This window comes from Pocillopora damicornis, chromosome 10, assembly GCF_964200805.1.
Source record: "Pocillopora damicornis chromosome 10, jaPocDami1.2, whole genome shotgun sequence".
NCBI lineage: Eukaryota > Metazoa > Cnidaria > Anthozoa > Scleractinia > Pocilloporidae > Pocillopora > Pocillopora damicornis.
The window spans coordinates 18,547,288-18,571,395 of NC_142679.1; the positions used below are offsets into that span (position 1 = coordinate 18,547,288).

Sequence of the window (24,108 nt, forward strand, 5' to 3'; positions counted from 1 at the left end):
TTTAACAAAATAATATATTAATTTATTGCTGTACAAAATAAAACTTTAGACAACACTTAAGAAATGCCATTTCAAGCACTGTACCAGTCTACCGGAAAAAAAATTAAAATGATAATAATTGAGCTTGTGCTTGTAAAATTTCATAACATGCTTAGACCGGTTCTGCGTGATCTAGTCGATCTTCGTTGATAAATTCAGCAAAAGGGCTTGGGTCTGAATCATTCAACCATGGATGTCTTGCCAGGGGATCTGAAAACAACCACGTTAGAAAAGGTTAATGTTAGTATCTGAGCAACTGCTCACCTACCCCTCCCCTAACACAACATTATTTTTAACTTGTTTTGAGCAGGCTGTTGTTGGGTCAGGGAATGGGAGGGCGGGGGGCAGTAGTTCAATTTCTAGCAGCGCTGGACGAAGTTAAGAGTTGCGTGACAAGGAGGGAAGCAATGCTATCAGATTTGAAAGGGAGGTTATTGATATAAATGTAGGTCTTCTTGTGCGTATAATTTTTTTTGTCTAAATTGTTTTATCCTACTGGCCAAGTTCACAGACACCAGGAAGACAGTAGCTCTCAACACAGTGCTAGCTTTTCGACTAAGCAACCACAAGTACTTACCTTGTTAAATAAGCCAGTGTTTTTCTTGCTTCTCTGAAATAAAAACAGAGGACACTTATTGATGACGTCCAATAAAAAGCTTTTCAATCGAAATCTGATATTCTATGATGGAAAATTAACTGATTGAAGTTAAATTTTTTCTCCCTTTTTCTCATTTTTCAGAAAAAAAATGTGAATACATTCTATCTCCTTTAACATCCTTACTTTGCTAATGCCCCTTCGCCTTTCTCCCGCTCTTTTAGACTTCGAAGGATTCTTGGATCGCTCCACTCCATAAGACCGAAGGCTCTCACAACCTGAGGAACAGAGAACAGTTTTTCAACTGGAGATCAAATCTTCAACTTATTATTATGATAGCCAACACATTGGTGATTTTCGCTCATTTTTGCATAGTAACTTGGTAAAAAACAGAGGCCAAATTCCGTGACAGTATCTTGTTTTCCTGACAGTGCATGCATATCGCAAAGATTTGAAGCATATTTCGGGAAGACTCTATGATACAAAAAACACAGAGTACTTAACGTCACCTGTATTCTGACATAACCACTAGAGTCCAGTTCTAAGATGTCTAACAGCGCCTTCATTTCTTTCACTCCTTTCATCTCTAGAGTCGCCTGTGGATGAAAAAACACCAAGTATCAATTCGTGCGTTCCGTTGCCAGAATCTGAGTCTAAAAATTGTCGTCTCTCTGTGACGAAACAACGACAGATCAGACTTCAGCTTTGAATGGGAAACCCTGTAATTCATAACGAAAGCTACACCCTTTACACATAAACATTAGGACAGATATCCTCTATACTGCCTTCTATAAATTTCCTATGGTTCTGATAAGAAGATTTTGTTTAACAATCACGAGCGCATTAAGTTGATGAACATTTTCTTTACTCTTATTACCACAAATGTTTAATTCAGGCTGATGCTGAAAGGAGAAATTAGATGCTAATCACTCTTAAAGGTTAAAGGGTTTATTGCAAGAAAAAAAATGGATAACGGTAACGACAAAAAAATAGATAATGATCATGAAAAGGCAAGGAAACCAAAAACAATAATGATACCATCAATGACAATAACAATAAAAAACAAAAGTTAAAAAAACAAAAAAAAACGAAACAAATCCGAAATAAATGAATAAATTAAGATAATCAAAACAGATATATTATTTGAAAAAATTATTAATTTGCATACCAAGGAAATGACTGCACGCCCGCGAACTTCTTCCGCTGGGTCTTCCAGTCGTCTGGTTCAAATGCGAAACCAAAGTAAGGGTTAAGCAAAGAGTTCGTGGCGGTTTTTAGTTGGGTATTTAACAGCCATGCAGGATTGAAACACTCAAAATGGCCAGTCACAAAAATCATAAACAATAATAAAGGTGGCCATTCAGAAGCAACCCCAGCCTCCCCCCCCCCCCCCCCAAAAAAAAAAAAATTTACACTGGAACAAACAAAATAGAGACAAGAAAAATATGGATTCAGATGAAGCTCCTCTTCATCGTTTTCACATTTTCCCTTCCATTCTCACCTTCGTCCTGGTAGTACTACACTTCCCCACTAGAAACGAGACCACTGTGAACGAGTTAGTTCTCTGATCAAAGGGGGTAAGTTTCTAAAGAAACTGTGGCGCTGCGTCGTTGGGAGAGTATAGCAGGTAATTTAGTGCTAACAACTGAGTTGAAAACGTAAATTGACCACTGTAAAGAGCTGAAGGGCGACGTTTCGAGCGTTATCCCTTCGTCAGAGCAGAAGAGGGAAGAGAGAAATAGGGCTACTCCTGTCTTAGACCCCGGCGATTTTCTCTGGCACCCTTATTCGTTTGTCTTTACGGACAGAGAATTGGACATAACTAAGCTAATTTTACTATGCGACGGAGAAAAGGTCCGAGAGATTTTAAAATTCCAAGATTTAAAATGTACCTTAGCACCAGTTGACATGCTCTTTGTCGCAAGCCAAGCGAGCTCAATGCTTCGGACACTTTACTTCTCAATTCCTACAAAGCGGAACACCAAGAAACAAAACTAAACAATTTTGACTAGGGGGTAGAAAAATTTACTATCACTTTATAAAATCTCGTGTTTAAACCCCCTAATACGTTTTTATAAAGGCTTTCATGCGCAATATTATTTAACGATGCTTCCTGCAGTAAACATTTGTTAATTTGTTCAGTTCATAACTTCGTATACCTTGTTAGCGTGATCCCAAAGAAGCTTTTCCAGTGTATCAAATACTTCATCTGAACTTTTCACTTTAAAGACGTCTCTTGGTCCTGAAGTTTCCCACATAAAAATAAAATTGAAAGGCAAACTTCTTAACGTCGTTCAACAGCGGTTGAAAATTCGCTACCAGGGAGTTTAAGAGTAAAGATTACAGCAACCAAGCAGAAAAAAAAACGGACTCCCGTTCTCCTTCCAATTCCTAGCCATTCCTATGATCCTTGAAACATCTCCTGCGAGTGTCTTGTTAGCAGCTAAGCAAATTACAATACCTAACTAGGCAAACAATAGACGCTGAGAAATTTCATTCTTTCTGTTTTTTCGTAAACGTAACGCTTAGCCACAAAGTCAACGTCCAAACTACTCTCTGTAGCTTAAAAATGATTGAACTTGAACAGACTGAATAATTATTTAAGAAAACAAATTAAGAAACAAAACCTCCACGTACCAACAAAAATGAGTAAATCAGCTGCTTCCATTCTTAGCTGTCAAACAAAGGGAGAAAACAAAGTCGGTATCAACTTTTATTCAGACAGTTTGTCCTACCAAATATCTTGAGGTTTTGGTTTTTAAGCTGCCTAAGAATGCGAAGTTCAGGCAACATGCTCTATTAAAACTGACAGTCATCTTGTCAACAAGTGTCCTTTTGTTAATGCTACTACACGCACTTTCACGCTCTTTGCAATATTTACAGGCGCGTGTCACGTTTTTCTTACGCTTAAAGTGAGTGGTCTGGGGACCTAGTTTCTCCCGCCTTAAATCAAGCTGATGACATGTTTTACTTACGGTTCACCACTTAAGGTTGGCACGCAAAGAAAACACATCTCTAGAGCTATAAAAACTCGCAGACTTAGTCCGTGTAGGTGAATTGAACAACCTTAGCGATTCTTTTAATAAACTCGATAGGGTTGAATGGAGAATAAAGAGACAAACTCACCTTCCAGTTGTGAGCCGTACTCAGTTGTTCTAATAACGCATCCAAAACCACTTTTTCCTTACAATTCATTTGTTTAATCAAAACGTACAATGCCTATGGAAAAAACAAATTACATTCGAGAGTTTCATAGTTTCAATATTCCAATCCACATATTCCTATGGGTTATTCAGTAGTTTGATTTAATGCATAAAAAGCTATATCTTTCCCTCTGTTTAAAGGTCAAACTCTTACCTCTCCCTTGTCACGTGGAGACAACCCAGGAAGCCTGGCGATGAGGTACATCTTTGAGACTGGTTCAACCACACACAATCGACCAAGACTCACTGCTGCATGAAATGCTAGCTCGGGAGACTGGGTCTTTACAGTGTGTATTAGTAAACTGACCATCTGCTTAAACTCTTTGGTGGTCTGAAATAGAAGGTGATTACTTTTAATTATTAAATCACCCTTGCTTCATAGTGTGCCGAGGATTTAAGGAATAATTTTTGGTGCCCCCCCACCCCCCAAAAAAAAGAGCACTGCCCCCCCTTCCCCTAAATGGGATGCTAGTTTAGTTACCCCCATCATTTTTTTTTAGGTTTTCCAGACAGTTTGTGGTATTTTCTTTCCTTTCATTGGCTGTTGTGAGCATTGTGACACCCAGTTTTTGCTCTTTAACATTGCTTTTTATATCTCTGAAGAGAGAAAGAGAGGGGGGGGGGGGGTGCATCAACTCAAGCTAAAAGTTAGAAGTAAGAGTATTGTAGTTACCTTGTCCACAAAAGCTATATCTCTAGCTTTAGTCATTGTTGATAATAATTCCAACACAACATCCTTATTGCCTGGAAAGAAGAGAGAGAATTTCAGGAGATATTGCTAAAATTGGTTCAATTCAACTCAAAAATATTCAGAAAACTGAAAGTAACCTATATAGTCCATAAAGTAAACAAAGTGAAGGAAATGTTCCTTTATCAACATTTGATAACACTTGTGAAATGATGATATTTAGGTCTGTAAAGCATCACATTAAGAAATGCCAGAGTAACTGGATTTCCCCCAGTGGGCTGAAGTATCACACTGGTTTTCTCATGTATTATGTAAAGATGGTGCTCTACATTTTTGCAAGAAGCCATGGAAAGTGTTCTCCTCTTAATGTGCAATGTTTGTTATGCAAAGAGTATTTTGAGATTTTCTAACCTTTCTTGATGTATTGTCTTATAACTGCCATACCATAAGGATCCCATGTCCCTAAGGTAAAAGATAGAAAAAATGAGCCATGTAACAGTCACTGATTTAACATGTTCACATACCAACCGGCCTTGGTTTTTAATTAAAATTAGTTTTCAAGTCAAGAAAATAATAATGTTATCAAGACAAAGTCTAGTTGAGGAGATTGTAAATGTGGCTCAGCTGATGATATTGTTGTGTCTCAGGGTGTGGCTGCGGAATGTTAATCCCCTTGAAGAAAATGAGAAATTTGCAGTTGATCCAAAACCAAAAATGAAGAATTCACCTAATAGGATTAATGCCTTGCTTGCTTCATAGCAGACTTTTGGGTCTTTTTGTTGTTTTATCTGAAAAAGAGCAATAGAATATTAATACATACAGTTTGAGTAGCAAATTTTTTATTTTGCCTTGTCAGATCTTTTTGTGAAACTATAAACAACCAAAGTGGCACACCCTGTCTGAGATTTAAGTATCTTAACCAGAAATTGGCTCTAAATAACAGTAACAAAAAGATTCTCAAGAGGAGTTCCATAATACATGTGGAAAATCCTAAATCAGTTTATGACATTTCTTTGCAAATGCTTTTTTTCAAATCAACCATTATATCTGGCCATGATTTAGAAAATCAAATAAGTTCCCTTTCTTAAGTGCCCTCTCCCTAGTTTTAAATCTTAAATGAACAATCTGAAAGATGTTCAACTTAAATTCTCATAAGAGCACTAACATTCATTAAACCTTTAATTCTCAGAAGTGATTAACTTGTAACCTCTCCCTTTTTGTCCATATATATTTTCAAGCTAAAAGGTAACAAGAATACTCAAATTTATCAGGTACAAGTTTTTTCTTCATCCAAGACCAAATTGTCCTAATTAATTTATAAGGAAATGTGTAGCAGCTAAAGGGGGAATTAATAATCAGATCTCAGGAGTCCAAAGGGTTATTAAACCAGTACATACCACTTCAGTCAAGGTATCTATAACACACTTCTCGCGGCACTTGAGCTGACCAATCGTCTAAATAAGAGGAAAAGAACTGTGAATCACATTTTACTTACAGAGGAATCTAAATTTAAAAAGAATATATACCGTATTTACCCGCAGATAGGCCGCACCCGCGTATTGGCCGCACCCCAAACTTTCAATGGTTTTCATGGGAAAAAAAAAATTGTTGAGGTCGAGTACCGGGTAGTTGTATGTGTTGTAAGTTAGGAACAATTTAAAGCGAACATTAAAACGCCAATTTACTGTACTACCGTGAGTTCTCGTGCATATTAATGAGGTGTCAAAACGCTTGTACCCGCGTATAAGCCGCAACCCCAATTTTGGTCCCATTTTTCCGGGAAAAAAGTGCGGCCTATCCGCGGGTAAATACGGTAGTCAGAGGTTAAAGTAAGCAATTCACAGTGAATAATTCTAGGAGGTTACTATTTTATATTGGCCTGAATGGCTGTGTGCCACCAAACAGGATATGGCTTTCTGGGTCTTGAATCTTAAACAACCTAAAGATGTCGGATCAATATCAGTATCTGGGCAAATGCCCACCTACCCCTCCCCTAACCCAACAACAGTCAATTGATAACAAGTTAGGGTTCATGTTGGGTTAGGGGAGGGGTAGGTGGACAGTTTCTCAGATACTGATATTGATCCAAGATGTCCTTAAGGAATTGGACAGCCTTGAATAGAGTGGACACTTTACAGTGCTTGGTTTGAATTATGAGGTACAGGGTGTACACACAGTAATTGTTCACATTTAAATCTTATAAATTAAATATAAAAAGTCTGACTCTGTTCCCAATTTGATAAACATGGTGAACTAATAAAAATTTTAATATTTAATATCTCCATTCAGTTTCACCCCCGAATCAAACATGAAGGCCTTGAGACTAAAAGAAACATTCACCTACTACAGCATACTTTGATTGTTAGGCAAATTCTCCTTGCTAGTCCTTTAAGAAATGTATAACAAAATGTAAGGAGAATATGCACACTCATGTAAGGGTGTACATTGTTAAGTCAGCATTACCTTTACAGCTTCCGCAGCTACTGTTGAATTTGAAGACAACACACCTCTTTCACTCAACAAAGTCTATAAGGAAATGATTCTTTCATTAATTTAACAATTTACAAGTACATGTAGCAGTGATACCCTTACTGTACAACAAAATTACATATTGGGTAATAAAATAATTCGTCATTACCTGAATTCTGTTCCACCTGGGACCATCACCTTGTACAACTAATGACTGTTCTCTCTGCATTGGCGTAAATGCTGTTGGATCAAAAAATTCAGATCTTAACCATTAACCCCTGAGTGACCAAGACAAACTGTTTCCTTACAATATCAAAACAATATCAAGCAGACATTAGTGATGTGAATAAAACAAAAATATATATAAGTTAGGAGATTGTTTGTTGATACAATACCTTATTCTCTGAATTAACAGCATATTAACTGTATGGCAGACAGTAAGGAGAGGTATTAATGAGATCTTGAGAGTGAAAGAAGTCACTATCATATGATAATGGTGATAATTATTATCTATTATCAATTATTGCAAAAGTGAATTCCAGCAAATGTAAAACATTCCTGAATCAAATACAGAAAAATGATACTGAAAATTACTCTATTATAGCCATCAAACCAATGAGAGCAAAAAACCTACTGAAAGACTCTATGCTCAGTTTAACTCTTTAACTTCTGGACATGCAATTAACAATAAACCTCGCTTCACACTCAATTCAATTTCCACAAAAATGCTATGTGTCATGAAAATGTAAAAACTTATCTGCACAAGGAGATGAGTATCAGCAAGAGGAGAGAACTGATTAATCATCAGATGTTGTGAGATAAATTTCTTACCAGTAAACCCATTCATTCCCAAGATATAATGAGCAATTCTCCTTACTGAAAGTCTGCTGCACACTTTTTATGATGTTAGTTTGGAGAAGTTGGTAATTGATATCTTTTTTTATTCTTATCACTTGTCTGCTTGATGTTGTGTTGATATTGTTAGGAGAAATTCCATCTTGGTCACTCATGTGAGTTAAAGGTTAAAGAACCTTTCATCTTAACATCATAATCAGTAATAAAATACTGTACTATACCTTTCAATGCCGTAACTATTTTCTTTAGCATAGATGGCTTCCACAAGGATGTATTGGCAAGATCTCTAATATTGGAATTGAAAAAATGTGTAGAGTACCAATTTTTTTATAATGCAGGACTTCAAATCATCTTTTGTCAGCTAGAGTATGTGCTAGGTTTCCTGAAATGCAACCCACTGGAAAACTGAAATCTGAAGATCTCTAAGAGTGGGTGGGAGGAGAATTTCTTCAATCAAGAACCCCTCCACCCACCCACCCTCAAACACCACTTTATCCCAGCCTTTCCCATGACCTGTTATCACTAAAATGGATGCAAAATTTCTATAATCAGCAAAACATTCACAAAGAGGCAACCTTTCTTAACCAAATATACTTGATTTCCCCTTTTAGCTAGTACTTTATGAAAAAATGCCAATTGTTGCCATCTTTTTTACCAAACTGTGCTGAAGACTGGGAAATAAGTTCTGAATCCAGGAGACCCTTAGGTAATCCAAGAGAGTTGGCATATTTGATACCCATGAGTATAAACCATCTTTCCATCAATCACTGCCTCTCTCCTATCCAATGCTTGTTCAGCTTTTAATTCAACATATTTTAATTATCTTTAATTTTCAGAAAGCTAAGATATTTTGAAACTTACAATTCAATAACTTGCCGATCACTTTTAGGACTTTCCTCTTTCCTTGGCAAATAACGTGGCTAAGGGAATAACAAAATTTTCACAATGCATCAGACAAAAATTTTGCTTTGACACTGTAACAGTACTAAAATAATATTAATCTACTAAGCATCCAATATCAATGGAAAAAAGAGAATTAAGCTTGTAGTCACTAATTTCAAAAATAGAACACTTGCTCATGTCTTGGGAGAAATCACTTCTTTTCAATCTTTAGTACTTACTGACCTGCACAATGCCTTTTGCACTCTGGAGTTTTTGTTTTGATTTCACTTTGAAAATTCTTGGAATTCTATAACCTCCTTCAAAATCTTCACACCAAGATGAGGAGTGCTGGGGATACAGTTTCTTTGGATTCTATCAAAGTAGTATTAATGAAGGCTCTGTAAGACTTTACCAATTCTAGCTGGTACAAACTACAGCACAACATGAATCATTGAAAGGCTATTTCAATGAACTTCTAGCCCCAGTTATTAAAAGGTTGTATAACATTATCCACTGAATAAATCTCTATCCAGTGGATAACGCAGTATGTTTTACTATCACTCATCCACTGCATAGCAATTTTTTTGTTGGATAGTGTTATCTGCCCTTTATACAACTGGCCCTTGAAGTTTAAGCACTAGAACAAACCAATTCACTTAGATGAGAGCTTTCTAGAATTTAACTACACACCATCAAGTCTACGAGTCTCTTTGCTGACCAAGTTGTCCTGAACACCATTGAGAGGTTATCTGACTGGCATATTTCAGTGGAGTAATATGACCATCCATTCCTTCCTTTCTCTCCTCTTTAACCCTTTACACTATAACATCAGTATGTTTATTCTCCATACTGTTCTCTATCATATCCTTAGGTGCTAACAAGGAGAATTAAACTGTTTAACTAAGAAGTTCATTTTCTTTATTCTCATGACCTTCACGTTTGATTGGGGGGTGATATTGTAAGGAGAAATTAGATGCTAGTCACTCTTGGGGGTTAAATGGTTAATGATCTCTTTCTCCTCATTTTAAGTGGCATCAGAATTGATAAATGAATATTAACAATTTCAACACATGCTGGACAAGGCAGAGACTTACACGTCTGGCTGTTCTAACAGCTGAAGGCTCATGTATGATGACTGGGTACTTCTCAGTGGAAAATGTACTCTTCTGCCGAGCTATTGGGCTTCCAATATGCGGCAAACTGATATGACTTGCATGTTTTGATACTGGTGGTGGTGCAACCTGTTGAGAGAAATTGATAGAAATAAAAAAATATTCAGGTATTTTTTTAGATAAACTATTCTGCACCTATTCAGACTAACATACACTTTTGTGGATAAAATTTTTCAAATGTGTGGAAAGATGATGAATTTCTTAATTTTATTAATTATCACAATAACAATGATATTATTATCACACTGGTATTAATTGCACTTAACAATAATTCACCATAGTTGAGGTAAATGTCCACAACTTTCACTGACACTGATGTGAATAGCTGTTTTAGTATTTACAACACAGATACCAAAAGATTAGTTATTTCTTTTAATACTACAAAAAATGGTTGGAAATTAAACTCATGAGACACGCTTTTGTTTTCAACTGCCCTGAGGTAAATAGCACTGGTTACTTACTTCCCAAAATTATTAAGCTGATTGGCATGCATGAAAAACACTATTCACTTGTGTGGTATATAAAAATAATGAATACAGCTATAATTATCATTGACTCTGAGACAATTAAGGCAGGTTTCTGAAAATACCAAAATTAGGTTTTTTGAACATTTTAATTAAGTCAAAAATTATATATCTTCAACTAATTAAGGCAATTTTTTTCCACAAATGAAATCCTCTACCTGCTGTTTTTCCATAGCTGAGCCTCCCTCTACTTCCACTAGAAAGAGAAACACAGCTTTCTTTAGAATGCAGCAAAGTATTTTAAATTTACGCAAAGCAAAACCTTCCAAAGAATTGTTATATTATGTAACTGAGTACAGAACAAAGGCAGAAAGGCATTTAATTTAGATCTGACAAAAGTTGCTCAGTAAATTTGCACACATGTTACTGTCAAATTGATGACTTTTGTAAATTAACATACGTTCAAGTTTTCCCATCACTGTCTCAATTTTTTGATCTTTCAAAATGGGGTCTATTGTTGTCTGAGTGGCTTGCCCAATCGCCTCATACATTTTGTGAAGTCTCAACAGCAACTTGTCAAGTGCAATTTTCTGTAGGGAAAAAAAAATGATAATAAAGAACATCCTTTAAACCAGGTTTCAAATTACCAGTAAATTGTCTGGTGAAGTCTTTTCAGTTTGACAAATGATTTGCAAGTATAATTTCCATTTTCAGCAGGTGGGTTTATTCATTCATAACTTCCATGTAAAGTTGAAATGGAGAGTCACATATTAAGTGTCTGCTTTGTTCACCCCTTTCATCAGAAAATATTCTTGAGCAGAACAATTTTGTAAACCACATCATCACTTCATGAAAAACTTCCAATTATTCTTTATAAGCATCCAATTTCTCCAAACAGTATCCCCCCTGAATCAAACATTAAGGTCATGAGAATAAAGGAAATGATCGCAAACTCAAGAAGCTCTCAAGTGTTAGAAAAATTCTCTTTGTAAGTACTGTAGAAAATGTATATAGAGAACAGTATTGAGAACTTGCCTATTCAATTTGATGTTAAAGTGTAAAGGATTAGTTTTAATACCATGCTTATAATCTATGTACATACATGCACATCAATGACACTGGTGACTTTCATTGGTTTCTCTTTCCAAGGAAGTTCTGGGTCAAAATGTGGCTTTTCTGTAAATCAGAGAAAAGTGGAACTAAGGAAATAATTTTCTAATAATTTAATGACATGACTGACTATTCCCTGATTTTTCAAAAACCCAGGCAGGCAGTCATCAATAAAGTCCAGTGCAGAAAAAATATCAAAATATTCAGCTCACAGACAACACCCTTATTAATTCAGTAGATGCTGGATTCTTAATTTTTTTCCCTTCTTCATGTACTTCTACAGTGCATTTTTTTAAACTTTTATCATCATGTGAGTATTTCTTAATGGTTTTAATAAAGAAGGACCTTCAAATAATTTGTTAATTTATAAATAAATGAAGTTGGCATCTTCAATAAAGATAAATACCATAAATATATAATTAATTAAATTGTATTTAATCAGTTGTCCCTGGTGATGACATCTTGTTGTTCAGATATCAGTCACTGTCATCAATAATGGCCCCTTTAAGAACCTCCCTCAGGTGATCAGAGATAGAACTATACTACATTTTCTTAAGTAATAAAAATACTGACCTCTTGACAAAAAACTTTCAGGTACTCCCAGCCCAAGAGCATGCCAAGAACGCGAATCAAGACTCTGCATATAATTTGACCATTCAAACTTGTGATGATCTGAGTTCCAGTACTCTGCAACCTTATCATCATCATCCATGTTTTCACCTTCCTCGTTCCTTGTGTCTGCTATAGAAATTGCTCTCAAGTTTCCAAGCCTTGCTCTGTCAGTTTTGCTTTTTGGTGAACCTTCTGTACCTAAAAGGCAACAACAAGAAGATTTAAAGCTGATTCAGAGTGTTACATGGACTGAAATATTCAAGCTAAAGAAAAAAACACACACAGACTGCAAAAACCACCAGGAAAAGGATTCTCACTGATGAAGTAAACTGAAGAAATGACCAATCTTTTTCACCCTTCAGTCTCCAAGTGTGACTTACATCTCATTCAAGAAGCTCTTGATTGTTAAACAAATTATCCAGGTCGATACCGTATGTAAGTACATACTGATGTTAGGGTGCAAAAGAGTTAACCATTGCTTTACAGTGTAAATCCACCAATTGACAGTATGCAATCATGAAAACTTAAAATTTGAGCATGTTAAGCCCTTGCATGTTGTGTTCTTAGATAACTGACACTTGTGTCTCTCTCCTCCCAGGAGCATGCAAAGTCATAGGACTCCTAACCAACTATCATGGAAACTTGATACCCTGCTGACCTATTCTTACCCGTGATGAGCTTGCATTCCATCCAGGATGCGTAGCTATAATTATTATTAGTTTTACTTGCTACAATCATTCCATGGATATCTTCATGGATACAAACCAAGAGTAATGGGCTACTTAGCCTACAGGAGGTAACCTTAACCCTTTACAGACTTACACCAGTATACACATTCTCCATTCTGTTCTCTCTACATTTGCTATTTTATTTACAAGGAGAATTTATTAAAAAATCAAGAGCTTCTTTAGCAGTAATGTTTGGTTCAGCAGTGACATGGAAAGAAAAAATTTAATTTTAGTCACTCTAAGGGGTTAAAGAGTAAGATCATTAATTCATAACATACCAAATGGTGTATCAGCTGTCTCAGAAACCTCCACTGTTGGAACGTCCTTGGTAACAGCTTCATGTCCCTCTAAGTCATGAATGCCCACAGAACTAACCGCAGAAACAGATCGTTGATCATCAAAATCCTCTGGTTCTGATTGTGGTTCAGCAGTGGTATCAGATTCTTGATCAGACTGATCCTCCTTTGGAGTTGTTGGAGGAAACATCTGCATCAAGTTGTGAGATGATGACTGATTACTACCACCTTTGGAGCCATGTGACCTCTTCCGTTGTTTCCTGTTTGAGAAGATCTCTTTAAATTTTTTGATAACTTCAAAATATCAAAGGACTTTATCAATTAACATCCACCTAGTCAGGCTCTTAAGCCACTGATAGCAGTTCAAGGTTACCTTTTTTGAGACAAGCTCTTTTCTCTGAAAGTATTTTCCTTCTCATTCTGTAGAACAGTGTCAGTTACTACGTGTATAACTGGATGTTCATCTCTTTCCTTTTCATCAACAGAAGTCGCTGAGATTGATCCTACAAAGTAAAAGATTTTGTATGCATTAGATCTCCAGAGATGTGTATTTAGGGAAAACTCTCTTTACAGGTTGGCCCTATCCAAGACAGATATTATCAAGAAAGAGAGGTGATGAACTTTCATAAGATGACAAAGTGCAAAGAGTTGTGGGATAACTGTCACCAACTTTTCAAAACTGGGGCTTTTAGAAAAGTAACATGGTTTAATATATTTGTGTCTGTTGTCTCACCTTTGTTAGAAAACTACAATAAGGTTATGAAAAGAAGATTTCATGTTTCAGGGATTTGTTTCTGGGATGGGTCAGTTGTACGACGGTAGTAACAGTGTAACTGTATATTCAGGTACACAAGCATTAGCTTCTAGGTTTTGAATCTATTTTAAGGAAATGAAAATGATCTTCAGAAAAATCTATAGGTTACCAAGTGCCTTGGAGTCTGCTAACTGCATTTTAGCAATTTCCTTCACAATAGATGCTGCCTGTTTGTTGTCCAGTGTACTAGCTGGTCTCCCTTTTTCATTATCAAGTCGTTGTTGTTGTCCCTCTGTGAGTTGATTCCACAGCTTTTCAGAAATCTGATCTTTTAATCCTAATTCAGGTGTCTCAGGGGTCTGGTTTGAAAGAAATAGCTTTTAATTAGTTGAAGTACATTTAACATTTTATACAGTTCCCATACAGTTCATGGAAGGTGTATGATAGAAAATGAACACTGTAAGATCATAAACTGTATTTATCTCTCGTCATCAGTTGTGAACCATTACGCTTACTGAAAGCATAATAATATCAGTCTATTTGGCAAAGCTTAGTACCTTGCTTCTTGCTAGCAACAACCTGTTGTATAAGTGACAGTAGCTTTTAGCTGTAAGCAGTACTTTTTCCAGTCTGTCTTGAAGCCATTTCACCCTCTTTTTGGCTGCATCAACCTAAGTACATAAGTGTTAAAAATACAAACAAATGATCAGACATAATTTTTAAAATAATCAATCAGATACTATAATTAATCAAACCGGAGAGAGACCATTGCTGCAAGGGGGAGAATCAATATTGACATCAATCAACTATGGGAGGAGATTTTTCAGGTTCTCACAAGTCTCTATGATCTTTGACCACTGAAAGTGATTAGCACCTAAATTCTCATACGAATATCATTGTAATTTCATTGGAATCTTACCCCAGAATTCACTTTTATAGCTCTCTCCAGGTCTAGTTGTGCATATGCTAGCTCATTCCGAATCTTCATCAAAACCTACAAAGCAATAAAAAATAAATTAATTCCTTAACCTAATAGCAACAAATTCTATTCTATTCTTATTACAAATACAATATTTGCATATGTTAAGGTTCAACTTTTTCTTAGGTTAGGGTTTTGCCAATTCATTATATATTTTTTTCTTTTAAATGGATGTCAATTATCATCCTGATTACAGAGGTAAATTCAAGAGAAAGAAAAATAAAAGTTGATGATACTATTTTGAGAGTTTGAACAAGAAGAAAATTTGAACCACAATGTATGCATCACAGACTCATTTAGCTAGGTACAACTAATTAGGCAGCTTATTATGCTTTACAGTAGCTGAGTACCTGAATAACTACAAGCAGCTCTTCACTTTTGCCGAATAGTTGCTCTAATTCTTCCTTACTTTTTTCATGATCATCCTGTCAAAGAAATTGAAAGTAATGAAAATTAGGACATGTCACAAGAAAGTGATAAAATATTATCTCACAGTCACATACTGGGATATTAATGTAAAAAAGAAAACAAATTCTGCAAATTTTAGCAGATTGCAAAAGGTAAGAACTGAAAGAAAATCACTATAATTAAAGTGAGTGGGTACCTAATGTATCCACAAATTTCCACTGTGACCTATTAGTCCAGTGATTGAACCACCCTCCCCCCCCCCCCCCATTGATTGAAAAAAAGAAAAGGTAGGGTGGGGTAGGGTGGGGTGGGAGGGGGAAGTAACTACACGAAAAAAAAAAGTTAAAAAAAATAAAAAAAGAAAACAAACTGGATCTGCAACTGAAAAACATTTTCTACCAAACTGCTCAAGAACTCAGAAAAGACCCAATGTTAATCAGACTCCAAAATTTAATTTGAGCCTACACTTGTGAGGATTGACTGCAAACCTGAAGTTAGCCTCTAGGTTAGTGGCAGTTAACTTTGTCACACTGCTATTAAAATATTAAAATTCTAACACATCCAAGAAGGCTAATGAGATTCCAAAAATTGACAAAGCCTTCAAGTTTGAATTATAGCAATTAATATAATTTGCAACTCATTACACCCGGATGTAAGTAAATGTAAATGTACTTTGAATCACTTGTTAACCCTAAAGGGTTTTTCTGATGCCCCTTAATCTGAAACCAAGTGTGAGAGTCTTCTCTGAGCATATGATCACAAGCAAATGTTTCATCATTATTGACCTAACCTCTGCAGCAGCTTTTCCAAGGTTCTGTAGGGTTTTCTGTAGAGCATCCTGAGTTCCTCTCATAATAAGAAGCTAGGTAGGACAAATCAATAATCAAGTACATTCTACATGGCAATAAGTACGCTTTTTTGTATGATTTTTATAGAAAGAACCCTGTAGATATCACTTCATACACAATTTTGACATTTTGGGCCATCTCCACGCCAAATTCGTTTGTGGTGACGGGTTTTGTGACGGTTTCCTAAATTAAACATTAACTTCTTTAAATGTCATCTAAATAATTCATAGCTTTCTAAAATCATAAGAAGGTGACTTAACAAGTACAATTTATTCAAAGAAAAACTCGGTTAAATCTAGACTACACATACCTGTTCCTTAATCAAAGCTTCTGATCTCTTGTTCCTTTCCTTGATCGGACGAAGCCCTATCACAGGTTTGTTGTCCGATAACGTGACCTGATCTGCCCTTTGAGAAGACATAATGCTAAATTGCTAATAAAGTGCCTACATCCGAAAAAGGTGATCGGTTTCCATTATCTACAACATCAAGAAAAAAGGGAATTTCTTCAGCAAAGCAAAAGGGCCAAAAATAAAAACAAAACTCAAACAGCCATCTTGCGCCGTTTCCATGGCTCCACAGGTTGCTTGGCCTGGTTACCTGACGTGGTTACACAGCTATTCTCACATGTCAGAAACTTTCAAAATGGCGGCCGTCGAAGACGAAGTTGATAAAGATGGAGAAGACGTTACTTTCAAATCACTGGTAATAAGGGGTTATAATACACATTTCTAGATAAAGGCTCTCAAATGAAACTTTGTAATTTGGCCTTTGATGTTTTCATAAGGGAATTGTCGATGTTTTGTGTGAAGCCTGCCAACAATTGGGATGGAAGTCACCCACAAAGATACAAAGAGAAGCCATTCCAGTTGCTTTACAAGGTAGTTATTGGTAAAATTTGGCAATATTTCGCGAATATTTCATATTTTATTCTGTAGAGAATGCTTATTAATGATAGGCAAGCTAAAATCGAGCCATTAGGGTTGAGGACCTTGTACTGGTGGTCTTTTTGTTTAACACTTAAACTCTCAGAAGTGATCAACATGCTACTTCTCCCTTTAACATCCATACATTATCCAGCAAACAGGTCATGAGAATATTCAAATTTATCAGCTAGAATTTGTTATCCTGATCTAACACCAAATTCTCGTGACTAATTTACAAGGAAATGTGTGTCACCTAGAGAGGAGAATCAGCAGTAAGGATTAAACACCTTATGTTGATGGCTTATCTCAATAAAGAGGAAACACATCATAACTGTTGGATAATAAGAAAGGGACACACCATGGGTATATGACATGACACATTCCATTAGATAAAAGAATACACACTGGCCCCTCTTTCCATTTTGTTGAAAGTGTCAACATGGCCATTAATTTTTTCTTGCACTGAAAACTTGGTAGTGTTTTACCAGTTTTTTGATTCTTTAATTTGCTTTGGATTATCTTATACTCTTTTTTGCAGGCAATGATATAATTGGTTTAGCAGAAACAGGTTCTGGGAAGACAGGAGCATTTGCTCTTCCAGTTCTTCAGAAGCTACTTGAAAATCCGCAGAGATTGTATGCCCTTATTCTAACACCAACAAGGTTTGATTGTTTGTATTCCTCAAATCCAGGTTGTTTTCTTACTTCATATGCTCAGGTTAACTCACCAGTCTTTTAAAGTTTAGTGTATGTGAAGTTATGGAAAGAGAATTTTTAAAGATTGTTCATTGTTTTTATATTTGTTTTAATCAGTGATAATAAAAGTTTACTTAATAGTCATTATTTTATACTCTATTCTTTGGCATACTCAGAGAACTGGCATTTCAGATTTCTGAACAGTTTGAAGCCTTAGGAGCAAGTATTGGAGTGAAGTGCGGTGAGCGTTTTAATTTTGTAATCTAAGATTGGGTTGTTTTTTGCTTTGCTTTGCTCTGTGATTGGTCTCAAAAACTTGTACCACACTCTCAACCAATTACAGAATGATGCAAAACTAGAACCAATCATGGCTTGGCCACCTGTGTTTCCCCAGACTTTGGATAGTTTGCTTGGTTTTAGTTTAAGTTCTCATGGGTTCTTACTGTTGTGGTATTTTTCTCTCTTCTTCTTACTGGTTGTTGTCATAACTGTGGTTTTGGTTTTGCTGCGCTCAATCAAAGCGTGCTGTAACATTTGAGTTGAGTACCACATGACTTTTGACCATTTGATATCATCAAGATGTGACTAAACTATATATTACAATTATCTGCAGCTGTAATAGTTGGGGGAATTGATATGATGTCACAGGCTCTCATGTTGGCAAAAAAGCCACACATCATAATAGGTAATGGAAAAGTACCTTATTTATAAATTTATCTTATCAATAACTACTTGAAATGCATATACATGTTTAGCACTTAAACCTCTTAAAAAATTATTGATATGATGATGATATGGTGATGTTTAAAGCTGTAACATGGTCCCAAGGTTAACTTTTGGTTATGAAACAAATTTTCAAGGGTAACTGCAAAATTTTAAGACATTCTTTCAGCACTTTTCAGGCGGTAACTGGTAAAATTTACAGCCTCTAGTACCTTTGTAACTGCCTAAAATCACTTGGAATTCCTGAAAATTTAACAGGTAGAAGGATTGCTGTACAGGTTTATTAAAAATTTAATTTCACTTGTCCTTCTTAAAATAAGGGAGAACCATTGCATTATGCTTTAAAACATCAGCAAACCAGAACTGTTATTACATGTTTTATTACCCCAACAGATAAATTGTCCTATCAGATTTGGCAGAAAATAGTGAATAAGTTAAAATCAGAGATATGTAATGTTCAATTATTATGATTTATTTATCATCTACACTCTGTATCTGTAACAAATTGATCTTTTCATAAAATTAATATGTTTGTGACATTTACTTCCACCAAGGAGAAATAGGCACTCAAAAATTTTCTGTTTTTTAGCCTCACCAGGAAGGCTTGTTGATCACCTAGAAAACACAAAAGGATTCAATTTAAGAACTCTGAAATATCTGGTAGGTGAATATTGTTGCAATTACTCTTGTTACTTTTGAGACAAGTTTATCCCCCCATATACACCTGTACAATGTTTTCCAAATCTCTTTACCTTGTCACTGGGTCTACAAATGATCAGAATACCAATTTAAAAAGGTAATCTTTTGCTAATTCTTTCACTTTTTATTTATAGATAATGGATGAAGCTGATAGGATATTAAATCTTGATTTCGAAAAAGAGGTATGTGAAAGAAATGATAGAAAATAAATTGATTTAAAAATTATCTTTATTAGTACAACTTTGCATGGGCTCTTAGAAACAGAAGAGAAACTTATATAGGAATCTCTATTTCTTTTTATTTGTCAGTTTTTGTTGACATGTAGTGTTGTATGTGTTTGCTTGTTTTGTCCGCCATGAATTGAATTTCAAGTCAGTTGGAGTATTGAAAGAGGTTTTTTGCTTTCAGTAAGGATCGTGCTTTCTTCTTTACGCATTGTGTACATAAACAAATTTTAAAAAATAGTTGGTATTAGGGAGCTTATGCAAACCAAAAACGTCAATGGCAACAAGGATATGGCAGAACAGGAGATGTAATTGGCAAAACAGTAGCACAGCACATGCATTTAAAAACTTTGTACATTCCCTAGCCGATCTCTACAAAGCAAAATGGTAAAAACACCCAAATTTGGTGATAAGTTTCCAGTTGGAACCCATCGCTACTCACATACCTCAAACACATCCAGCCATTCACAAAATTCTAACTAGTACAAGTATAGTTTCAGTTTTCTTTAATTTAATAACTCCCTTAGCATTGTCATCTTCACTGTAAGGTCCCTTTCAAAACTGAGAGGAGGGAAGTATTATTAAGTTGAACAGAGAGTCTCACATTTGCTGAACTTTAGGTGGACAAGATATTGAAGATAATTCCTAGAGAGAGAAGAACATATTTATACTCTGCAACCATGACAAAAAAGGTGACAGATATTTTGTATTTCATAGTAATAAAATACCAATAGTTACCTGGGAGAATAATCAGCTGTCATTTATTTTGAAACACTGTACAATATGTTATTTGTTTATTTTGGAAGGGAGAATAGATCGCAGACAGAAAGGAAAAAAGATTATTTCAGACTGTCGTTATATTAAATCAAAAGACATTATTTTTATTTTTCTCTAACAGTAACAGTAAGGTATAACAGCAAGCTATATTGGAAAAATGCACATCAGTGAAAAAATTGAGACTGTATAATAGCAATATCACATGCCCCATATACTGTGTTTTTAAATCTGATTCACCTGCATTTTGTCACAGGTTCAAAAGCTTCAAAGAGCTTCTTTACAAAGTCCTGTTAAAGTTGAAGTTGCAACAAAGTAAGTGGTGTTCTTACCTGTTTGGTGCTCTCTGTGTGATAATAATGTAGCAATTATCAAGTAGGGTTGTGGATATTGAATGTACTATAGCCTCAGATCACAGAATTTCCTTCTCTTTTAAGATACACCACTGTGGACAAGTTACAGCAGAGTTATTTGTTTATACCAAACAAATTTAAGGTAATGAATGTGCTCTTGGCACTAATGATGAATCCACTTTGGACAAAGATTTGTAATGAGGTGCCATTGATTCCTTTAAGACCTTGACCCCTGCCAGTGACCAGTACTTGATTTCTCCTGCCTACTCTTATGTCACCTAATGATTCTTTTTGAAAACACTGACAGTTTTTGTGGGATAAATGCTGAAATTCCTATTTACGGGAAATATTCTGCTACCTGATAATTCTTCCTACTGTTAGTCCTGTTCGTCTTTGAATGAGTGATTAATTTTTGTCCACAGGACTGTTATCTTGTATCTGTCCTCAATGAACTGGCTGGAAACAGTTTCATGGTGTTTTGTGGCACGTGTAACAATGTGCAGAGGTAAATAACCCTTTGACTCTAAGGGTGATGAGAATCTAATTTCTCCTTACAGTATCACCCCAGAGTCACACTTTAAGGTCACAATCATAAAGGAAATGTTCGCCTACAGAAAAAGCTCTTGATTGCTTTACAAATTCTCCTTGTCAGCACCTTGAGAAATTTAGAGAGAACAGTATGGAGAATATGCATACTGATGTTAATGTGTAACTGTTTAAAAGCCAAAACTCTAGTCAGATGCAGACATCCATGATAATTGTATTTTTTTTTTCAGAGTGACACTCATGCTGAGAAATCTCGGTCTCCAGGCTGTGCCTCTTCATGGACAGATGACTCAGGTATCAAAGACAGTAACTGTAACAACTAACAATAAAAATATTAAATGCACATATTTCAAACTTAGAGTATACAAACTGTAGCAGGGGTTCAATAGCTTTTTCCACAATTGGCTGCCCATGTTGTAATTGGCAGCTGTACCTGGAGTAGGACCGTAAGGCAAAATCCTTGCTCACAACCAAATTATACGTTTGTTTCAGTTCTTGTAGGCGGTAGTAAAGTGTAGTCGCGTATGCAAGTACACAAGTGTAAGCAAAAATACCATGGTGAAACCCCCTTGTAGATGTAGTCTATTGGTAATTTCTTTGCACACAAAGTAATCAGCTTTTTTTTTTATCTTCAGGAGAAACTCGGCTTTTCTTCAACTTGTAGCGTTGTTGTGCTTGGGGAAAATAAAATGAAAATTCTTGCAATTGCGTTACATCTACTCTATGTATGGTATTGGAGATAAATTCAAATTCTTAAGAGAGGTCGAGTGACTGCAGCTCACAAGTATTTTGTTTTCTATTTTCAGTCAAAAAGACTCGGCGCCCTGAACAAGTTCAAGTCCAAAGACCGCTCAATTCTGATCGCCACAGATGTGGCTAGCAGGGGCCTGGACATTCCACACGTGGACGTTGTTATTAATTTTGATATACCAACACATTCTAAGGTACGAACATGCATACAATGTATAGAAACAGAAACTTCCACTTTCTTCGAAAACATGCTCTCTGTTCCGAAAGGCAAATGGTTTTCGGGGAAAAATCTAAGTTTCGAGTTACAGATAATGTCCAAGGACAAATATTTAAGCCATTTATAAAGCTAAGTAGAGGCTATCGTATGCATAAGTAGGAAACAACTTGTTACCTGCTCATTCACGGGCTTCGATAAAACCAGTTCAGTTATTAACCGTTTAGTTAACTTCCAGATGTTCCGAACCAACCTTTTAAAAATTGTATGGCAGACAGTAAGAAGAATTACTAGTGAGATCTTTGGAGTGAGAGGGCTAACCTTTCAAGTTTGCTGCATTGCTTGCAAATTTACAGAGAACAATTTGCGGTAATCTCGTGAAAAGTTGAAATATCAAACTTCGTGTACCCATATCCCTAACCTTGTTTCGTATCGTAACTACTTATTCCTTAGGTGTTTCTGAACGTTCTTGTTAACTATCATGTCAAGTTGACCACAAAGCTCTTCCCCTCATTTATTCTTGTTTCTTCTTCCTTAGGATTATATTCATCGAGTTGGACGAACAGCTAGAGCTGGTCGTTCTGGGCGCTCTATTACCTTCGTTACTCAGTAAGTTTTTCTTCAATTTCCGGCTTTAATCGTCGCGGATGGATTGAATCGTTTTTAGGCATCTCAAACTGGTTTAGATTGAGTTTCGTGACAAATCGCAATGTTAGCTACCAAGGTTCGGTTTTCCATCAAAATGTGACAAACAAGGAAACATAAGTTTTTTATTCAAATTTATTTTATCTTCCTCTCACTTTCCACTCCATGATTAATAGAGATCTGAGCAGTCCTTGTTTTATTTACAGGTATGACGTGGAATTATACCAACGAATCGAGCAGCTTATAGGCAAAAAACTACCTCTGTACCCCACAGTGGAGGAGGAAGTCATGTTACTGATGGAACGAGTGACAGAGGCACAGAGATACGCTAAGATGGTAAGAATTCCCCCGCATTTGACTCCATACATTCAAGTGTGCTTGTATGTGACATGTGTATGCAGTTGAAAAAATAGATTCTATGTTGCCGCGCTGTTGTTCAGTAATAAAACACAGATGACGTCAAAACTTGGAAGGAATAAAAAGGTGAAACACGAGGCGGAGCCAAGGTCTTTTTTAATAGAGAGATTTAGCTTCGCGTTTCAGTGAAATGTGAGCGGCAAGGGTGACCACGATTTTCCCGTCATTTTTTTCACGTTTGCTGCTTGCGCTTTGCTTTCGTTTCTACGTGAGAGTAAGCTGTTTCGCGTTCGCTGTGTACATACGATTTTTTCCCGTTTTTCCCTCACAGAGTAGAAGTTAGTTACCGGAAAAAAATTGCGCCAAACCTATTTCCCTTAGTTCATACAAGGGCAGATGAAGTTTCATGTTAAAAATCCTACAAATGCCGCTCTTTTCGTCAGCAGCTGCAAGAACTCACGTCGATTCACGAGAAGGCTCCATCGAAACTCGATAAATTGGAGCAAGATACGCCTGACGAAGGGCTAACAATCGAAAGTTGACGTCAGCTTTAGGAACTCTCCAATGTGGCCAGTTTACTTTATTAACTCAATTAATGAAAACTAAATTATTCTGTTCTGACAGCAGTCTGAGTGAAACCTGTAAAATATTCACACATGTAACTTGTCGATAAAATAGTTAAAATGGTTTCCTTGGGTATCCCGGCTGGGCACTAAATTTCACCCTTTAAAGCCGGGTTGCTCATGACAGTCCCAGAGTCAATGGATCCCCAACCACTCCCCTACTGGCAAATCTTGTCCACATCCTCCCGATTCTTCTTGTTTTTCTCCAACTAAGATTTGTCTTATTCCCATTTAGGAGCTCCGAGAGTTGCAAGAGAAAAAGAAGAGGCCCTTAGACGAAGGAGAGAACAGTCAAGAGATCAGAATGCCGAGCAAGAAAAAGAAATTTGCTGCTGGCAAGAAAAAGGGAAAGAAATTTCAATAAACAATATTACCTACGCATGTCATCGCGCATGGCTTCTTTGCATTGAGAATGCCGCTTTGCATCCTACCAATTTTTAAAATTGCAAAATTGTAGCTTTGAAGCCGTGAAATCGTG

At 36.2% G+C, this 24,108-nt stretch overlaps 2 protein-coding genes across 3 annotated transcripts; one reads left to right on the forward strand and one right to left on the reverse strand.

Moving 5' to 3' along the window:
- Positions 1-16,693, reverse strand: LOC113674212 (uncharacterized). Of its 2 annotated transcripts, XM_089183869.1 has the most exons (33): positions 16,413-16,556; positions 16,045-16,116; positions 15,197-15,271; positions 14,787-14,861; positions 14,425-14,538; positions 14,037-14,226; positions 13,487-13,616; positions 13,096-13,373; positions 12,051-12,287; positions 11,470-11,543; positions 10,828-10,957; positions 10,586-10,623; positions 9,826-9,972; positions 8,975-9,103; positions 8,711-8,769; positions 8,071-8,135; positions 7,164-7,234; positions 6,989-7,051; positions 5,923-5,979; positions 5,725-5,763; positions 5,253-5,313; positions 4,937-4,987; positions 4,511-4,581; positions 3,992-4,168; positions 3,761-3,853; positions 3,272-3,308; positions 2,794-2,876; positions 2,527-2,600; positions 1,803-1,854; positions 1,144-1,230; positions 821-912; positions 617-649; positions 1-249 (listed from the first exon to the last, which is right to left on the reverse strand). In XM_089183869.1, the coding sequence occupies exons 1-33, from the start codon at positions 16,521-16,523 to the stop codon at positions 219-221; spliced, it is 3,096 nt and encodes a 1,031-aa protein (XP_089039995.1). In that variant the 5' UTR covers positions 16,524-16,556; the 3' UTR covers positions 1-218. The 2 variants fall into 2 exon arrangements, with proteins under 2 accessions (XP_089039995.1, XP_089039996.1); XM_089183870.1 differs by lacking the exon at positions 5,725-5,763 and having other exon boundaries at positions 16,413-16,693.
- On the forward strand, positions 16,670-24,011 carry LOC113674207 (putative ATP-dependent RNA helicase DDX47). Its single transcript, XM_027190679.2, has 16 exons — positions 16,670-16,806; positions 16,889-16,982; positions 17,566-17,689; positions 17,899-17,963; positions 18,336-18,407; positions 19,035-19,105; positions 19,279-19,326; positions 19,989-20,060; positions 20,399-20,457; positions 20,580-20,637; positions 20,918-21,000; positions 21,272-21,335; positions 21,848-21,985; positions 22,544-22,614; positions 22,857-22,986; positions 23,866-24,011. The coding sequence occupies exons 1-16, from the start codon at positions 16,672-16,674 to the stop codon at positions 23,992-23,994; spliced, it is 1,413 nt and encodes a 470-aa protein (XP_027046480.2). The 5' UTR covers positions 16,670-16,671; the 3' UTR covers positions 23,995-24,011.
- Positions 24,012-24,108: the final 97 nt, after the last annotated feature.

Bases quoted from the DNA above. Each gene is read 5' to 3' on its own strand.
- LOC113674212 (XM_089183869.1), bottom strand. From the start codon at position 16,523: ATGTCTTCTCAAAGGGCAGATCAGGTCACGTTATCGGACAACAAACCT. The intron at 2,877-3,271 runs GTACGTGGAGGT...GGGAAACTTCAG, and splicing joins TGATTTACTCATTTTTGTTG to GACCAAGAGACGTCTTTAAA. The intron at 913-1,143 runs GTGACGTTAAGT...TCTGTTCCTCAG, and splicing joins GTGGTTATGTCAGAATACAG to GTTGTGAGAGCCTTCGGTCT.
- LOC113674207 (XM_027190679.2), top strand. From the start codon at position 16,672: ATGGCTCCACAGGTTGCTTGGCCTGGTTACCTGACGTGGTTACACAGC. The intron at 17,690-17,898 runs GTTTGATTGTTT...TGGCATACTCAG, and splicing joins CTTATTCTAACACCAACAAG to AGAACTGGCATTTCAGATTT. The intron at 17,964-18,335 runs GTGAGCGTTTTA...AATTATCTGCAG, and splicing joins AAGTATTGGAGTGAAGTGCG to CTGTAATAGTTGGGGGAATT.